At 46.9% G+C, this 13,408-nt stretch overlaps 5 protein-coding genes, 1 non-coding gene and 1 pseudogene across 7 annotated transcripts; 4 read left to right on the forward strand and 3 right to left on the reverse strand.

The window, feature by feature from the left end:
• Positions 1 to 365: 365 nt before the first annotated feature.
• Positions 366 to 1,571, forward strand: FVEG_05875 (hypothetical protein; the record flags this gene model as incomplete). Its single annotated transcript, XM_018894106.1, has 1 exon — positions 366 to 1,571. One exon carries the CDS (start codon positions 366 to 368, stop codon positions 1,569 to 1,571), a length of 1,206 nt encoding a protein of 401 aa, XP_018751103.1.
• Positions 1,572 to 3,535: 1,964 nt separating this feature from the next.
• FVEG_15750 lies at positions 3,536 to 3,658 on the forward strand. The gene has a single exon. It is a non-coding gene; the product is annotated as a tRNA-Asn (tRNA).
• Positions 3,659 to 3,862: 204 nt separating this feature from the next.
• On the forward strand, positions 3,863 to 3,983 carry FVEG_15751 (annotated as a pseudogene). The gene has a single exon. The product of its transcript is annotated as a tRNA-OTHER (tRNA).
• A 953-nt stretch (positions 3,984 to 4,936) lies between these two features.
• Positions 4,937 to 6,350, reverse strand: FVEG_05876 (hypothetical protein; the record flags this gene model as incomplete). Its single annotated transcript, XM_018894107.1, has 6 exons — positions 4,937 to 5,310; positions 5,361 to 5,491; positions 5,538 to 5,761; positions 5,813 to 6,051; positions 6,099 to 6,135; positions 6,192 to 6,350. The coding sequence occupies 6 exons, from the start codon at positions 6,348 to 6,350 to the stop codon at positions 4,937 to 4,939; spliced, it is 1,164 nt and encodes a 387-aa protein (XP_018751104.1).
• A 2,861-nt stretch (positions 6,351 to 9,211) lies between these two features.
• FVEG_15752 (hypothetical protein) lies at positions 9,212 to 9,640 on the reverse strand (the record flags this gene model as incomplete). Its single annotated transcript, XM_018904946.1, has 1 exon — positions 9,212 to 9,640. One exon carries the CDS (start codon positions 9,638 to 9,640, stop codon positions 9,212 to 9,214), a length of 429 nt encoding a protein of 142 aa, XP_018751105.1.
• An 824-nt stretch (positions 9,641 to 10,464) lies between these two features.
• On the reverse strand, positions 10,465 to 11,865 carry FVEG_05878 (hypothetical protein; the record flags this gene model as incomplete). The annotated part of the gene is made up of 3 exons (XM_018894108.1): positions 10,465 to 10,894; positions 10,959 to 11,794; positions 11,830 to 11,865. The coding sequence occupies 3 exons, from the start codon at positions 11,863 to 11,865 to the stop codon at positions 10,465 to 10,467; spliced, it is 1,302 nt and encodes a 433-aa protein (XP_018751106.1).
• Positions 11,866 to 12,386: 521 nt separating this feature from the next.
• Positions 12,387 to 13,332, forward strand: FVEG_05879 (hypothetical protein; the record flags this gene model as incomplete). Its single annotated transcript, XM_018894109.1, has 3 exons — positions 12,387 to 12,650; positions 12,708 to 12,763; positions 12,819 to 13,332. 3 exons carry the CDS (start codon positions 12,387 to 12,389, stop codon positions 13,330 to 13,332), a joined length of 834 nt encoding a protein of 277 aa, XP_018751107.1.
• Positions 13,333 to 13,408: the final 76 nt, after the last annotated feature.

Consider the following 13,408-nt stretch of genomic DNA (forward strand, 5'->3'; position numbering starts at 1 on the left):
TTATAAAGTTGAGCCCAGGTTTGGTAAAAGTTCGTAAATCTTGGATAGATCTATGAGTTCCTCAGGACCCCTTAGACTTCCTTAGGACCTTATTCTGCCGTCAGAATGTTTGTTGCTGGTCCCGTGCGGCCCATGGTAGTTACAGGTCTTTGACCTCACTCGAATCTGGGTCCACTTTTCTCGATGGGAGAGCTACCTAATCACCGCCCCAAATTCAGCGCTCACAACTTTACCTTTCTCTTCTCACAATCTCCAAGGCGCGAAAGTTTGGTGTGGCAATACTGTGAGTAAATCTTTATTTGGCCGGCTGCTCGAATATTTCTAACCACCCTTTCATTTCCAGTCACCGTCCGACAATGTCGACAATGTCGCCCAAGATGGACGAAAAGGCAGAGGCATTCGTTTCCAGTATCAACGATGAAACCGTTGATATCCATGGCATTGGTGTTGACGTCTGCAAAGATGTCCCCCTCCGTCTTATTTCCCCAGCTATGATACACCGGCTCCATAAAGCTATCGCTGCGGATATCTTCCATTCGGTGGAAATTCAGAAACGCGAGGCAGGAGAGTGTTTTAGTGCCATGATTGAACGAATCGCCAGTAGCAACCTACTTCATCATTCAAAACTTGAGGATTGCGAAGCCATGGACTTCATTCGACAGAGTTTACTCAAAGTTATGAGACTGAATACGAATACTGGGAAGATTGTCTGCCCGCCAGCACATGTCATGGGCTGTCTAATCGCAGCAATCGCCTATCGAAACCTTGAGCCTTCCAATGAAGAATTCTTTCAAAAGAATGAAGATTTGGTCAAAGTGTTCGGTGAGCTCAACGGAATTCAATGGCTATCAGTTGCTATTCAAGTATTCGCCGAGGTCGGCCCGCGTGTATTCCTTATCGAACTGGACGAAGCCTGCCAGAAGCCTGTAGCGAAACTTCAAAATCTGGATGGTAATCTTTGTTGGGTAGTCACAACCAGAATGCCCCAGGTGAACAGATTTGAGGATATTCTTCGCCAAGTGCTTGGCTCGACGCACCAGTCGCCTAGCCCAGTATATCCAAAACTTGAGCCGCATGATAGGCCTCTTCTCTCTGTTGAGCCTGACGACACCCCGAACAGCCCTATCGCTCCAAGCGAAGACGATGAGTTGGAGAACACTGCCATCACATTACGCGACTACAGTCTACAGATGAAGACTCTCGGAAAGAGACTAGCAACTCCCAACCGAGCCATTGTCAAACGACGCAGACGAGAAATTCTTAAGAGTCCGGATCAGCCACATGCCAAACACCAACATGTCGATGTTGAAGAACTGCTGAGATCCAACCTCGAGGAAAACATCAAACACGCTGTGAAGGAGGCTATCGCCGACGTGAGACAAACACAAGAGCACTTCGACACCTACAGCCGTTACAAGGATCTTTGGATGATCTGCGTTCAGCACCAGACCGGGGTGCCAGAAAGTCTTCGTGACCTTGTCAAACATCACTGCACACCTAGTCAGGTTTTTCACCTAACGGAGCTTGAAAAAGAACATCTTGCTGAGGAGGAAATAGAGGTTGAAGTTTGATGAAAGCGCTTGAAGGGGGAATGACTGAAAGACCAGCCAGAACCACGCCATAGCGATTCGACAAGGCGCATTTAACATTAATGGTTTTCAAGATAGTTGATGGTGTAGAATCAAAAGTCAAATTTCACAAATATATCTTCTATTCCAAGTGCCGTTGTGTCCTCATCCAAGCATATTACTGAAGTTACTGAAACATATTTATTATTCTGTTACTCATATGCATTATCATCACCCTTTGGCTCACAAGTTGAAAAAAAGTCCAGACTTTGTACAAAAGTCACCTCGCATGTTGACTCTTCTTTAGTGAATGAGGGTGGGAATAAGCCGCTGTGGTGCACGCCAGTGCCCGCACTCCACAGAAATCGCAGCGAAGCATATCTCTGTGGTGTGGTAGAACAGTGGTGCAGGGGGGGTACTGCCTGCCAGTGCCAGGAGTATCGATGTTCCGCGGTCAGTGACGCAGCTGCATAAGGTATATAGGCTGAAGTAAAACCACTCCAAGCACATGGGACACGACAAGAATAGGGGTGTGGTCAGGTGGACACAGCTCAACCCAAGGAGAAGGTGATCATCTTACAGATAACTTCGGGGCTACACCTTCGAACCCAGTCATTGACCCCTGACGAGGGCGAGACTCAATCCTGACCAAACTTTTTAGATTTTTCAATGCTTTGACTTCACAACAGTTTCTGTTCAAACCCACGAAAGCTTTTATCCAATTTTTCACTGCGATAAATATCGCGTCGCACAGTGAATTATGTCAACGCCAGCTGTATTATGGTAATTCGCAATGTGTTCTCTTATTCCACACATTACCGCATCGGACCTCATATACCACAACACTTTCGCACTCCATCACCACTTCTTCCGGCAGTTCTGCTTCTCAGATATCAGAGAGAACATTAAATCAAGCAATTTAATAATTCTAAAGCACATGTAATCCTGGTTTCGCACCAAGCGCCAAACGCTATGTGTGGTTCTCAACCACACCTTGTTCTTGCTCGCGATGCGATTTTTCTCCACTGGACATCTCATCCAGAAATGGCCAGAGTGAACAATAGATAATAAGTCTATCAAATTCAAATGCATCCTCGCGCTTACAATGATGCACTCGCTCCGAGCGATAGTCCGACAACTCTAAGAACAGCCTCGCCGCTTGGCCCTAATCACATCAGGGGACGCCTTGTTGAACAATATCGCGATTTGTATTTTCGGCACAGTGGGTAATGAGAGCATAAAACTTTGAAATTAAAACTACTTGAGACGCGAGTATGAACCCTGTTTCTAACCGATGGCAAACCGTTGACTGAGCATATCACACACTTGAATTTGACGCAGCAGATAATATTTTTTCGGTCGTTGGCCGATTCTTGGAAGCCCAGACCCGGATCTCCCACGCGTTGAAGCCTAGCGCTCGTTTCGTTCCATTTTTTGACCATTCTCAGTAAGTAAAAGAATGAGATCAAAAATATTCTCGTGAAGAGGTCGAGAGGTGAGGTTGTCAGATGTTAGATTTATGGGTCTTGTTGATGGTGATAGGATGGAGGCCCACTCGGGTCCACAACCGCCGACTACATCCCATCAACTCATCCCAGCCTTGTCATTCTGAAGAGCACTAAGGGTTGAGGCGCACGTTATCAGTGCTTCATGATTCTAACGTAAATTTCCAGCAGAAATTTCGTGAATTGAAGATCCTGTATCTAAACAGCCTAGCTCGACAATAACGTCAATAGGGCGTTCACATAAGTTCCAAGTTCTATCTGCTGGAATAAGCTCTCAGCCACATCTGCTTAATCAGATAAACGCGAAATGTCGCCGCTGTACAAAGCAGCCAGACCAACTCTATAGCCCCAAGATATCTCTAAAGAGGCAGTGCGAAGGTGGGTGTTTGAATTCCTCTCCAAGGACTCTCTTTTCTTCATGGGTACCGAAACGTCACTCTTTATTTCAACAACACCACCTGGCCCTAGCTGGTGCAATTGGTTAGCACGTCGCCTTATTTACCACTGTTGCACTTATGATCACCTTTCTGCTGTCATACACGAATTGGCCGGCGAATGTTGCTGGCTCAAATCCAGCACTGGGGGATTCTCTGTTTGTCATTTACCATCAGAAGCTCATTCCCAAATCCTGGCAATCGCATCGTGTCTGGCCGGAACGGTTAACATTTTGGTTTGTCGTGATGCTGCTGCTTGGTCAGGATGATCTTTTCGCAGCAGTAGCAGCTATGCTTACTGTAGCAATACTTATCTATACAAATGGCACACTCGAATGTCAACAATACCACTCAACCCCGGTTGGTGTAGTTGGTTAGCACATTGCCTCTTCTTACTGGTGTCTTCTGTCCCAGTGTAGACTGACTTTCCCTTAAGCCAAAGGCAAAGGTCACAAATTCGAATCTTGTACAGGGGATTTTCTTTTTGCATTTGTTATCTCGTGATAGAAAACACGCCTCTCTTGATAAATAACACCTATCTGCGCTGATCTATATTGTACAAATAGTTCAAACATGTCCTTAAATGATAACAAGACCTATAAATGCAATATCTAAGTAATAAAAAAAAGAAGAAGTTATACAATGTTCCCTTAAATGTAGAATCATTTTCAATAGCCCAGTGTGAATCATCTTGGTAGTTGCTGTGATGTGGGCTTTGAAATTGATAATAAAACTAGTTTTTTTGAACAATGATGATATTGCTATTCTTTTGTTGACTGATGTGGGCAGCTCCTACTGATATTTGTTGTACTTAAATTGGTTCAATCAATGCTTTTTCTCTTACTTTGGCGCCCATGAGGGAAGTGTGAAGACCATTTTTGTGTAATCTAGATAAGTACTAGGTATGCGAAGCTGAGTTGTGATGTTGTCTGTGATTCGTATCTATGTAGGTGGGCCTAGAGGACGGTCTTTTTATACTGAGCGTTCGGATCAAAACTCCTTAAGACGGAATATTTGCGGGGCGGCGACGGTGATTGCAAGCGTCAAATGAACCTGGGGTTAGATTCAAGTAAATTCTGGGGTAAATAACCATTCGCATGCATTAGAGGTAACTGTGCTAACTAACTGCTGGAGTTGTTGAAGTTCGAATTTCCTAGATCCGAAGCTCAAACGCGAACCCGAAACCCGAAAGCTTCTGATCACAAAACTTCGGATAATAGAGTCAAAAGCTTAGGATGAGATGAACCAATTGTTTCATCACGTATAATGAGGGTTGGTGATGGTATAAATTCTATCAAGTTCTATTGAGACATATTCTAGCTTCGTCACTGTTGTGCCGGCTGTTTGGTTTATACACCGAAGTCGAATTGGTTATCCTGTTACTTCTATTACCCTTCACCCCCTTCTACCTTGCCTCCCGATATCATTATTACTGCCTGGCCGTCGAAATACGAACAGTCGTCTCGTTCTTAACCATGATTCCACCAAATGGAGAGCCAGTGTTGAATTCCTCCGACCCGTGATCATGGGCGCGGCCAGTGACTGTTGACAGATTTCCTCGGTATCGATCCATAGCGTGACTCCCAAAGTCAGACAATGAACCACGACCACCTTGATCTGAATCGGCAAGTTGATGAGTGGAACTTGACTCGTCGTTGTCTTTGTTGTTGGGAAGAGTTGAAAGTCGGATCGTGTTCTTGGTCTGACTGCGGCCGTAGCTGTTGGAGCCGGAGCCGATGGTTGATGTTGGTTTGGTACATGTGAAGAGGTATAGGATGGCGGGACGTACGGTAGGTAGGGAGGCTAAGGAATATTAGTAACGGCGAAGGGGGAGCATTCGATTCGACACATACTTGACACAGTGACGAGATTCACTTCAACGGAAGCCCAGACTACAATGGTGACCAAGTTCCAGGTTAGATCTTCCGACGTGGCATCGAACTGAGTCGAAGCAACGATGATGACCATGGCCGAAGCGCAGATACTGCAGAAGTTAGCGAATATCACGCAGCAGTCGCATTGTAACATACACAATACCAAACAGGAACATGAGCATGATGCCGATTCTCTGAAAGACAGGTAGCTGTAGCTTGCGAACCTGGAGAGTCGGCAGGGCGATGATTGCGATGTCGAGCATAACGTGAACCAGGATAGTACCGAAAAAGAACTTCTTGTCCTCAATAGCGCAAGAGCCCCCAGCCGAAGGATCCCAGAAGCGCTGCACTGGGATACAATGGAAGATGCCCATAAATGTCTACCAACGTCAGCGCCTCTCATGAAGCATGTTGTTTCGGGGCATACTCACTCTAATGATAATCCATATCAATGAACAGCAGGCCAGGATCTGAATGGGAAGCTTGATGTTGATGACTTGGAACATACGCCAGTAGAAGCTCAAGATTGATCCTTTCGCACAGAAGAGAGCAGTGGCGTAGAACAATTCGGCGACGTAGAGAATAAGACTGTTGTGCATCAATATCTCCGCCTTGGTCCCGCGACCATGAATGTCGTCGATGTGAAGTCCAAGTCCGGCATCTTTGATCCCTAATCGAGGTTAGATTCGGTCGTATCGAATATCGTGACTGACGTACAGATAGGAATGATGACTACCCAAGCGATTGCTACAGACTTATAGGAGTTAGTATAACCCTCAAAGTTAATGACATGTAGAGTCGTCGACTTACATAGCAGCCAATCGCAAACCAATCATCCCACCAAAGCTCAATCCTCGTAAGACGTCGACTCAGCAACCGTAACCCGATAAAAACCGTCGCAGCCCCAAACGTGATGAATTCCGAGATCCATAAATCAATCTGCTTCGACTCCCTCGGGGTTGTTTCCATCTTGTAATGGTAAGTCTTTTCACCACTTCTGTCGACAAGATTCAGAAGCCAAAAGACAATAAAGAAGAATAAAAGACGCGCATCAAATAGATTAGCGAACCGCCCGCTGAGGGGATCGTGCCATGTATGATATACGCCCTCTGCTCCGGCGGCCCAGGATCGACATGTACGTGCATTAGTGAAATCCACAGATGTTTTGGACCGTTATGAACTAGACTTGTGAGATAAGAACTAAACTAGGGCGAGATATGTTCCGTGCAGATCCAACGGCCGGAGTTATACTAAGACTCAGCATATGGCAATGCTATCCTTCGCTGTCTATATAACTGGGCAGCAGCTGAGAACACGAGTCATCGGTTGCCAGCGGTTGACGGCATTTCCTTGCCCTGATTTTTTCAAGGATATGGGATTTGGGATGTCTTCAGTGCCGATCGTTTAGTGGATTACTCGTTCCCCGAGTGGTGAAATTGTATGTAAGTGCCCCTGGCGCTAGTTGGGTCTTCATCGAGGATTCAACTAGGAGGGTCTAACGGAAGATGGGGCATTCGGTTGCATCGTGGACAATACGAGGATGAATATATCTCTGATGAATTGAGAGCTCACCTCTCAGAATGTCGTTTAGATGATGTCTGGAAGTTTGGGATAGACATGACATCTTCCAGAACTAACAGCCACCACGATCCATTGTCTGTGCAAATTCAACGGCATCCAAACTCTGTACATTTTCGCTACTCCACATCGGGTGTCGTCAGCTCAAACTAAAACAAGGCTGCTCTGCTTTCAATTTGCGCATCTACCGTTGGTCCGCTGAGACCCGACGGGCACGACGAGTCATTAACGAGACTAGATCTACAGCTACTATTTCTAACGAACCAATCGGATTGATTGTATATCGACGATCATCTTCAAACTGAGAGTGTCCCTCCGAAAGGTTGTGTCTTGCCTTCCATCGGTATTCGAAATAGAATTTGGGAAATGGAGTCTTGAAATGAACGTTGTGAGCTCTTATGGAGACGGGGAGAGCGGTTCGCTTCGGGTGATGCTTGGTTATGTGGGCTTTGCTTGTTATGAATGCATATATCTTGGTCTCGAAACGTAAGGGCAAAGCTTGGACTTTTGAAATCCACAACAGCCTTGCCTAGTTTTTAATAAGTAATTTGGGTACTTCATTATATAATGGATTCGATGCCTTCGTTCTGGCCTACTAATTGGGTCTTACAGTTAAGCCTATGGAAAGTTTGGAGATAGCATGATCGTATCTGCGTGCAGAACAACTGCTGGAAGATGTCGGCGAACTCGGACACTGACTCAAATAGCACAACGATGAAACACACTTATATCCAGTACATAGAGTTTGACTCGTAACATCGGCAAATTCTCGCATCGTCTCCAATTTCATAGTGCAACCGCCCTCCTAGTCGGCGTCGGAGAATACAGGGATAAGACTCCAACTACTCCTCTTTCGGACTCCAACTCGCTTCACACCTATAAAAACGAGAAGCCCCTTTGTTCTGACTCAATACGTCGCATCTCCCAATGTGACTGGAGCCTCGTTATGAAACGGGAATGCTATGCGATCGGCGACAGCGTATCTCAAAAAGAACCTCTCCCGCCCAGAGATGGTCCAATCGGTTTGGGAGGGGTCTAACTGCCGCGCCCCTTTTACTCGCGACAAGGGGATGAATCCGAAAATTCACTAGGGTTCGTATTCAAGCGGGCTTGCCGCTGTCAAATACGCTCTTTGGGTTGTTCACTATACCTTTCCAGGACTTATCAAAGTTCATGAACTTTCTTGGTAAGTCTGGTTGGTTTCCAAAGTTTATGCTCACTTTGAATTACCCGGGGAGCTTAGTCACTCCGAACTTTTTTCACAGGCTAGACCAGGTCGCCTACCGTCTAGGCACCAGGAGTTTCAATTCACACGATCAGTATTGGAAACAACCTCTTCCCATAGACACCGTTACGAGAATGTTCCGAGCCTGTGAAGCTACGGATCCCAGAGACAAGGTCTATGCTTTCATTGGCATCTCCGAAAGTGGCGCAAGCCAAAGGGGACCCCAAATTATTCCAGATTATTCGAAAATGGTTGATGATGTTTACATTTATTCGCAGTTGGTCCTAGAGCCCCCATAAGCCACTTTCGATACCTGCCATCGAACTGGGTAGAACTTCGCGAGTCTCGAATTGACGCGGTACGTCTTTGGAATGGGCGAAGTGGTAAGCGAGAGACCTTTCTATGCTGGTCAAAAGTCTAAGACGGCTCGCCAGATAGGTGAGATAATGTACATTTCAACAAACGACGTCGTTGAATTGATGGCTTTGGTGCCAGAAAGCTCCACAGTTGGACCGCAGTCGGCAGACCTTTCATACAGAGACGAGCATGATGCAAAGAGTTGCTCACCTCCTATGTCAACCTCGGTCCAAATCGCGCCGAGCCCAGAACGGGCAAATAGCTACCAGTCCAGGACAGAGCTGTTCTGGAGAACCATGATGAAGGACATCGGGAATAATCGATATCCTACCGAAGAGCGCTGCGGTGAGGAGCTATTGCAAGAGATGGAAGAGGTTGTGTATCTCGAGATGATGGAGTTAATATGCGAACACACTCTAGATTCCATGAACTTGGAAGAATGGAAGGTCCGCACAGATGATGTCATGGAAAGATTTACAGATCTACAAATTATAAGAGGCGTAATGCCATATGGTACAACTGACACCCAGAACCCCAAGCACTTCGCAGGGGCGAGGTCTGTGATTTTATCTCGCCGGGAGAACGCAGCTGATGAGAGACTATGGCAGAATTTCCTTGATTATAAAGTCAATCTTCATACCCGCACGCTCGGGCTTTGTAACCCGGATGCCTATCGACTCAATCGAGGAGACTGCTGGGCTACAATGGCAAGTTGGGCAAGGTCATTACCTAGGGCCACTCTCCAGTCCCTGACCTGGTTGTCCCAAGGATATATGTATGGAGCCGTAGGTTGTGAAGTCGAACCCTGCTGATATTCCTGGGGAGAGTGTGTAGAGATGCCATGTTGAAATCCTTTAATATCGATATCGACTGTTTCCAGGTGACCTTCAACAGGCGAAGACCCTTTTACTACCGAAGAGGCAGCTAGAATTCGTAATGCTTCGTGAGAGAGGGTGACGCGTTTGAGGCATGCAGGAAGAGCGAACTCGAGCCACTTCTTGCAGACTGTAAGGCGGCTGAGATCTTCTTGAAAGAATGGCGGGTCAAGTTTATCAAAGATCTCTTTGAGTATCTCGGGTGGCAATCCCAGGAATGCCATCGCAAAGGTTAATAACAGGCTATGAGTTGAGGTGAGTTGCTGCGATAGCGCAATTCATGACTTGTCAACTGAGATGTTGGTTGTTGGGATAAAGTCGCTTCCTCGCGTTGTTTGGTACGGAGAAAAGGTAACGAATCACGACGCGTCTCCGGGCAACAGCATCCCGAGCCCCGGCCGTTTTCTAAGTAGGCTGAGCAACGACAAAGTCAACGATTCATCAAGCAGTGCCATACTACAAAATACATCGCCAATCATCATGAAAGAGCCTCAATGCACGATCTATCAAAGACATAGGAAGTGTTTCATACGAAGTCCCCCCATCTTGTTCGACACTCAGGGTTTTTCCATACACCACATTGGCGAAACGTGGAGCTCTATCATCCTTTTTCTATCTATTCTAGCTTAAGGTGAGCTTCCTGGACGGGTGCATGACCCTTTTAGGTCTAGTTCTCAGTCATGTCAGTATATCCATAGTTCCAGGTACCTAAGACGAAACATACTGTGGTGTGGTGACATTTGTTGCGGGCGCTACACCAAGAAACCGATAGCGTTTAGACCCTATCCATTAAATCGCGGCGGCAGAGCCTCTTTAGCTCTAGCTTGTGGAAGAAGACGTGAGTGCAGAACTTACATAACAACCCCTACCTTGGTATTCAAGATTTTTATTTAGTGCTTACATTAAATCAACAGGAGCTACTTCGCAAAAGAACTTTATTTAGCTCAACGGATGATTGTACTGATTGCAACATTTATCGGAAATTCGAAAGTTATCCAATACCTCAAGAAGTAACCGAAAACCTATCCATCCATCATCGTCAAAACGTCTAGACGATTACGCCGAGCACATTCTCTGCATTGTAGGTATACAGCCGCTTAGCACCAGCTTCAGCACCCATGAGCTTGAAAGCAACCCAAATGATCCATTCCTTAGCCGCCTGTTCATATACATGCGGACTACTCTTGCGCAGAGTTCCATTTTTGGAAGTGAAATCCAAGACTTTGACAATGCGATCCTGTCGGTGTCGCTGCCACTTGCTGAGGATGTCGCCCGCAAACAACTTATGGCTACCACCAGCATGGGCAAGGTGGGAGTCACGAAGACGCCCTAACACGTAAGAGAGTGTTTCGGCATCCTCGAAGGCCATAGCTGCTCCTTGACCACCGGTCGGTGGGATCGCGTGTGCCGCATCGCCGATGACGATTACTCGTCCGGCAGTGGATTTCCAGTCCTTGAGTTCAGGAACAGAGAAGAATCTACCCAGCAGTAAGCGGATGGCTAGGTACTTGATAGAGGCGTGGCTCTGGTGAGAACACTTACGGCCAGCTTGTCAGACCGTCGATTGGAGTTTTCTCGCAAAGCTCTTGGACTAGAGCAGGCCAATGTAAATCGGAGGTGTTGAAGCGATCCGTGAGCCATTTATGAAGCTCGTCCTTGTTCCGGGATAATCGAGACCACTCGTCCTGGCTGCGATCTTGTGCTTCAATAGTAGCAAAATGTCCAATCTCTTTGCCGTCGAAGCTGGACGGCATAATGGCAAATGAAGCATTAGCGCCGAACATCATTGAAGGGAGAGGAGGGCGCGATGTTGCGTGCATCAAGGTAAGCTCTTCTTCCATCACCGACCCCATGATACCCATCAGGCCACTGAATTCCGGCCGGGCAACTTGGATATAATTTCTCACCTTTGAGTGAATGCCATCACATCCAATGACGAACCCGGCGGTGACTTCCTCTCCGTCCTCGAACAATGCAGTCGCGTTCTCATCCGTTTCTGATACAATGCGCTCGAACTTCTTCTCGTAATGAATAAGGATGCCACGCTGCTCGCAGGCGGCCAAGAGCTCGTCATGCACAAGGGAACGCTTGATTCGGAGAGCACTAAAGTTATAGTGCTTTTGGCTTCCGTTCAGAAACTTCCCTAGCACCTTTCCTGAACCATTCTCAAATGAGATCTCCTCATAGTTGAACCCTTGGGTGCATAGTTGCCCATATACACCAATGTGGTCTAGCACCCGAGCGGCGTTGGGGGCTATCGCGATATTGCCTCCCGACCTGTAGGCTTTTGGTCGCAGCTCATATATCGTACTCGAGATTTCGTGCTTGTGTAGGGCCAAAGCTAGGACCGGGCCCTGAGAGTCGTTAACGATCGATGTCTTGTGGAAGTTGATATGTGGATGCAAACACTTACCGCGAGCCCGCCCCCAATGATTATTACTTGCGACATTGAAACAAGCAGATTTCCCGTTCACAAGCTGGAACTGTTGAACCGAAGCAGACTCTGCGACGGACGTCTATGAACTAGGATGTGCAGCGTTAGCATTCAGGTCATGGGCTACAGCGGGGTATAAGTAGCTATCGTGCAATTTTGCCGCGGCCTTGATTCAAGTCTTGTGCAGGCTGTATTAGGCTCCACGTGTTGGTGTGCCACACCCGATCTCAGAAGAGCCTGTAAGACTGCAACGTGTCAGTGATGCGAGTCGGCTGAGCCGGTTATTAGAGTTGGCGCTTGCGACTCGGTGAGAGCCAGGTAGAAGACGCCACCCTCTCTAGATCGCCGATGCCAGCTACTGGTCCCTAGATATAATTATCATAGACGTTTCCACTCTGTATCCAGTCGTTGCACCTACATTTGAAAATGCTCCTTCATTTCGACGCTCAACTTCCGATCCAATGTTGAGTTCATGATACGATATCCTGCTTTTCTCCTTTACTCTTTACACCTACAGCTGGTCTAGATAAGGCTCAATGTCATGTCTCGAATGCTTTAAAGGCTATAGCCGTGATGAAAAGCCGACTGGGAAAGTATGCAGCATCTTTGGTCGACAAACCTACGTCGCTACCCCATCAAATAATGCACCAATCAAGGGTACTATTATTATCGTACCGGACGCATACGGATGGGAATTTGTTAATAATAGGCTACTTGCCGATCACTATGCGCTCTATGGTAACTTTCTGGTTTATCTACCTGACTTTATGGACGGTCGACCGGCTCCTTTATGGCTTCTTGTAAGTCATGACTCTTGTGTCCCTCAAGAACTTGCCGTAGTTAACTAATCAATACAGGACGTTGTGCCTCGGCTCGGAGATACCAGCTCAATCTGGAATTTTATACGGCAACCGTAAGTAATTCGAATGATTTAACACTTGGGATCTGCCTTGACTAATTCGTTGCAGGTGGTATGCCGCACAGCTCGTGTATGGAGTTGCTCCGTTCTTCATGTATAACAGCTTTGGTCGCGCCTGGCCAAGAATCCGATCTTTCGTTGAGGCTGTCCGTTTAAATGAAGTACCTGGACTACGTATAGGAGCCGCCGGATTCTGCTGGGGAGGCAGGCCGGTACTATTCCTTACACATCCAGATGCCAGGACTGCGGAGGGTAATCCACTCGTTGATGCAGTCTTTACAGGTCACCCTAGCGGTTTATGCCTGCCTGGCGATGCAGAAAAGGTGACCAAGCCTGTGTCCGTTGCTATTGGAGACACAGATATAGTTACTTCTATGTCACAGATTGATGTGATGAAAAATGTCTGGCAGAGCTTAGGGGATGTTCCGACAGAGGTGGTTGTGTACCGAGGAGCTGGCCATGGCTTCTGCGTCCGTGTAGACCCCAGCAACCAGAATCAATTTCAGCAAAGCAAAGAGGCCGAAGATCAGGCCTTGAGATGGTTTGATAAGCACCTCGGTTAGCGGATATCACTTTTGGTCGAAGCTGATCCATCAATGAGTGAGATGGTACTGGAGAATCTAGCTACAGGCTCAACGT

This window comes from Fusarium verticillioides, chromosome 2 (genome assembly GCF_000149555.1).
Source record: "Fusarium verticillioides 7600 chromosome 2, whole genome shotgun sequence".
NCBI lineage: Eukaryota > Fungi > Ascomycota > Sordariomycetes > Hypocreales > Nectriaceae > Fusarium > Fusarium verticillioides.